The sequence below is a fragment of the Narcine bancroftii genome, chromosome 10 (assembly GCF_036971445.1).
Source record: "Narcine bancroftii isolate sNarBan1 chromosome 10, sNarBan1.hap1, whole genome shotgun sequence".
Classification (NCBI taxonomy): domain Eukaryota; kingdom Metazoa; phylum Chordata; class Chondrichthyes; order Torpediniformes; family Narcinidae; genus Narcine; species Narcine bancroftii.
The window spans coordinates 108,732,045-108,737,171 of record NC_091478.1 but is presented as its reverse complement, the minus strand read 5'-3'; the positions used below and the strand labels follow the sequence as shown (position 1 = coordinate 108,737,171).

The following is a 5,127-nucleotide window of genomic DNA, read 5'->3' as shown; positions in this document are numbered from 1 at the left end:
TTCGTGCTAGGGCTTTGAATTAAGAATTTTTCATTATTTTTTTCCTTTTGAATTGAATATTACAATATATGCTAATGCACTTTTCAAATTGTTTAACAATGGAAACAATATTTTAAAGAAAAATCTGTAGATTTCACCATCTGAGGTGGAGGAACTAAACTGTGGTTTCGGTGGGTCCATGCCCAGGGGTATTCGGATTATTTTAAACAGGACCGTCTTCCAATGTCTGCAGCGGAACTGGCAGAAAGAGGATTAGGCTGTCGGTGTCATTGTTAATGACGTCTCATTCCAGCACAGAAACCTTCCAGTCTGTGGTGAACTGATTTTCTCATCCCACTGACCAGCACCCATTTCATATCCCTTCATACCCCTCCCATCCATGCCCATATCCAAATGCTTTCTGCAGTTAAGCCATTTCTGAATCCACACATCCATAGATCCGAAGCCTTATGACTGAGTGTGTGGAGCCTATCAAATGCCTCACCAAAATGAAGACAAACCTCATCCTCTGCCAGACCTTCATCCATTCCTTTTAGTAACACTTGATGGTTGAGGTCAGGGGTCCCCAAACGGGTCAGACTGTCCTCATAGCATCCCTGATCCCTCATTGACCTCAACGCCAGGAATCCTGGCGCTGGATGAGGTGGGGGGAACATCACTGCCGCATCTACTTGAGGAACAGAGAGTCCTGTGGAAAAGTGGAACCTTTCTATTATTGGCCCTGACCACCCATCCCACTTGCAGGTCCCCATCCCCAGCCCCCTCACATCGCTCACAAACTTCCCGCTCATTCCCATCCAAGGGTCCCCGACCCCCTCACACTCACTGGTCCTCCTCACCCTCGCAGTTCCCAAACCCCGTCACCGTTCTGGGTCCTCAACCTCCTGAGCTTCACGGTTCTACCTCAGGCTCTCAGGTCCCCCTCACCCTTCTGGGCCCCCCTCCCTCCTCAGCCTCACGTGTCTCCGATCCCCCCTCACCCTTCTGGGTTCCCGACAACCCCTCAGCCTAGAGGATCGCCGACACCCCTCTCAGCCACGCAGGTCCCCAACACCCCTCACCCATCTGGTTCCCCCCTCACCCATCTGGTTCCCCCTCACCCTTCTGGTTCCCCCTCACCCTTCTGGTTCCCCCTCACCCTTCTGGTTGCCCCTCCCTCCTCAGCCCCCTCACCTTTCTAGGTCCCAACCACCCTCAGCCTCGCGGGGTCCAACCACCCTCAGCCTCGCGGGGCCTCGACCCCCATCAGCCTCGCGGGTGCCCGACCCACCCTCAGCCTCATGGGTCCTCGACCCTCGTGAGCCACGTGGGGCCCGACCTCCTCAGCCTCACGGGTCACCCCCTCAGCCTCGCGGGCCCCGACCCCCCTCAGCCTCGCCGGGACCCAACGCCCCTCAGCCTCGCGGGTCCCCGACCGACCTCAGCCTCGCGTGTACCCGACCCCCCTTAGCCTCGCGGGTCCCCGACCCCACTCAGCCTCACGTTTCCCCCTCCCCCCAACAGCCTCATGGACCCCGACCCCCCTTCAGCCTCACGGGTCCCCGACTACCACACCCTAATGTCACCCCGACCCAAACTCCCTCACGGTTCCCCGGACCCACCTCACAACCATCCCTCTGCACGTTCCCCTCCGAGCTCCGGCCGCCCCAGACCCAAAGGGCGACCCGTGGAAACTCCGTCCTCTCTGGTCTCGCTCCCAAAATGCCTCGATTCCCGCCCGTGAAGAACCGACACGAACCTCTCTCTCCCTCCCGCTCGCCAACTACTCCTCCAAAGGCGGGAAAGATCAACAACATGGCGGCCCCCAGGGGTCGCTCTCGCGAGAGCTTTGGCCACCCCTGCACGGGATCTCTTCTCCGCCACCCCGAGCCCCTGGATGGAGCCCTTTGGAGCCCCCTCTGTCCTGAGAACCTCGTCCCACTGGGGAAGGGTCCAAGAGTTGCCTCGGGCCTCCAGTCCATCTCCCCTTCAGGCTGCACATTTCCACACCAGGACCTGCACCACATTCCCCCACAAGATTCCAGTCCATCCCACCTCCACCACCTTGGCCCAAAGCTCATTCCACGCTCCCACCCCCCTCTGAGGGAAAGAAAATCCACCTTCAATCTCAATCCATGTCCTCCTCTCTGAATCTCCTCTACTCTCCTTGGAAACAGCCTGTCCCCATGGACACGATCCGTCCCCACTCACAATTTTCAAATCTTCCTCAATCTTCTACGGTCCAGGGAATAAAGTCCCAGCCTGTCCAACCTTCCCCTGGAACTCAAACCCCGAAAGCCAGACCACCTTCTTGTCCCTCTCCTCGACGCGCTCTCATTCCTATCCTCCTCCCCTCCGGCCACCCAAACGGCACACAATGTTCCCCAGTTGGCCTCACCCAGGCCTTGTCCAACTTCCTCGTAGCCTCCCACCTCCTGCACTCAATCCTCTCATTTCTGAAGGCCAAAATACCAGAAGCATTCTTCACCCCCCCACCCCCCCCCCCCCATCTCTACATGGGACTCCACTTTCGGGCAGTTCTGTATCACAGTTCCTCAATCCCTTTGTTTGACAACACTCCTCAATGGTCTGACATTTAACTTTCAAACTCTTACGTTTTAAGAATCAATTGCAGAGATCCATGGATGTGGGAAGTCAGGAGGGTTAGGGACTGGCTGCAGGTCGATGAGACTGGCAGAATGATATTTCACCATGGACGAGAAGGGCCGAAGGGTCTCTTTTCTTTGCTGTGGGGTTTCTAGGGAAGAGTTCACACCATTCTCAGGAAGGAGGATGAGCAGACAGATGTCATGGTCCACGGGTAGGAAAGGTGATGAGATCCTGCCAGGAGAGATGAGAGAGTTAAGTGCGAAGGTGAAGGGCACAACCAAGGGGTCTCTCTCTCTGTCTGTTTGTGTGCGTGTGTAACTACTTCTGTGTGTTTCTCTCTATGTCTGTGTGTGTGTCTCTCTGTCTGTCTCTCGGTCTGAGTGTGTCTCTGTGACTGTGTGTCTCTCTGTGTCTGAGTGTGTCTCTGTGTCTGTGTCTGACTCTGTCTGTGTCTCTCTCTGTCTGTGTGTGTCTCTCTCTCTGTGTATCACCCTCTGTTTGTGTGTCTCTGTCTGTCTGTTTGTCGCTCTGTGTGTGTGTCTCTCTCTCCCTCTGTGTCACAATTTGTGTCTCTCTGTCTGTATGTGTGTGTGTCTCTCTGTCTATGTCTCTGTATCTGAGTCTCGGTATCTGAGTCTCTGTGTGTGTGTGTCTCTCTCTCTGTCCCTCTCTCTGTGTGTCTCTCTGTCACTCTGTTTCTCTCTCTGTGTCTCTGTGTGTGTTTGTATATCTGTGTCTCTGTGTGTGTTTCTATATCTGTGTCTCTGTCTCTGTGTGTGTCTCTCTCTGTCTATGTCTGTCTCTCTGTGTCGTGTGTTTGTCTCTGTGTGTGTGTGTGTGTCTCTCTTTCTGTGTGCGTGTCTCTTTCTCCGTCTGTGTGTGTCTATCTGTCTGTCTGTGTCTCTTGTCTATCTCTCTCTCTGTCTGTGTATGTTTCTGTGTGTGTCTCTCTCTGTGTCTGTCTGTGTGTGTGTGTCTGTCTCTCTGTTTCTGTGTGTGTGTGTCTGTCTGGGTATGTGTGTCGCTCTCTCTCGGTGTCTCTAATATTTGCTTATTCATTACCCACCATTATCCATCCCTACTGGTGGTGCGGGCTTTGTTCCCCAAGGCGTCTGTATTGGCTGTCCATAGACCATATCTGCCCCAACGCATTCCTCAGTGTCACCTGCATTAAAATCAAGATGGCATCAGCACCTTTTTGGGCACTTTTAGCCGTGTTTCCTCAGTTCTTCTGGCCAGTTTTGTGTTTCGTTCACACATTCCTGCTGCCTGGGGTTCATGGCACTCGTAGAAGATAGCCAGTTCCTGAAACAATTCTTCATTTATCTTATTTGTAACATTTTTACATTTAATTTAACATATGCATTAAAAAACTTAAATTTCTTATTTGAAAATAAGATAAAATTAATGCATAGTGATTTCAAAAGTAACCCCTCCCAAAGCTGCCCAATAGAAAACAATAAAGAGAGAAAACATCTAGATAGTATTTATAAAAATTGACCAAAACTCTCAAATAAAATCTTGCTTTTCTTGGTTTTAGGAGTCAGAAAGTTCGTGTTGGGTGATTACCACTTAATTCCTACAATTGGTAAATACACATCCCAAATCTTCAAAAGAGAAATTCAAATTTGTTCCGTGAATTCGATGTAATTATTTCGTGGGAATCAATGGCCTATTTCAGTGTGGCCATCGACCCATTCCCAAATACGCATCGGACTTCCAAGTTACTGCCACACATTTTAACCCTATAACAATTACAGCACAGAAACAGGTCATTTGGCCCTTCTTGTCTGCACTGAACTAAATACTCTCCTCTCGTACCACCTCTCTGCATTCCCCTCCCCTCCAATTTTTCCTGAAATGACAAAATGGACCCTGCCGCCACTATTTCTCCCGGAAGCTCACTCCACTCAGCCACCACTCTGAGTAAAGAAGTTCCCCCTCATGTTACTTCCAAACTTTTACCTCCTGTTTCAATCTCTGAGATTTTTTCATTATTTTTTTCCTTTTGAATTGAACATTACGATATATGTTAATGCACTTTTCAAATTATTTTACAATGTAAACAATATTTTAAAGAAAAATCTGTAGATTTCACCATCTGAGGTGGAGGAACTAAACTGTGGTTTCGGTGGGTCCACGCCTAGGGGTATTCGGATTATTTTAAACTGGACCGTCTTCCAATGTCTGCAGCGGAACTGGCAGAAAGAGGATTGGGCTGTCGGTGTCATTGTTAATGACGTCTCATTCCAGTACAGAAACCTTCCAGTCTGTGGTGAACTGATTTTCTCATCCCACTGACCAGCACCCATTTCATATCCCTTCATACCCCTCCCATCCATGCCCATATCAAATGCTTTCTGCAGTTAAGCCATTTCTGAATCCACACATCCATAGATCCCAAGCCTTATGACTGAGTCTGTGGAGCCTATCAAATGTCTATGTTTGTGTGTGTCTCTCTGTGTCTGTGTGTGTCTCTGTGTGGGTCTCTCTCTCTCTCTCTCTGTGTCTCTCTGTGTCTGTGTGTGTCTCTCCCTC

General features: G+C 50.6%; 1 protein-coding gene across 1 annotated transcript; it reads left to right on the top strand.

The window, feature by feature from the left end:
• The first annotated feature begins 449 nt into the window (after positions 1-449).
• Positions 450-1,907, top strand: LOC138743860 (uncharacterized). The gene is made up of 4 exons (XM_069899459.1): positions 450-535; positions 848-916; positions 1,182-1,432; positions 1,777-1,907. The coding sequence occupies exons 1-4, from the start codon at positions 450-452 to the stop codon at positions 1,905-1,907; spliced, it is 537 nt and encodes a 178-aa protein (XP_069755560.1).
• The last annotated feature ends 3,220 nt before the right edge of the window (positions 1,908-5,127 follow it).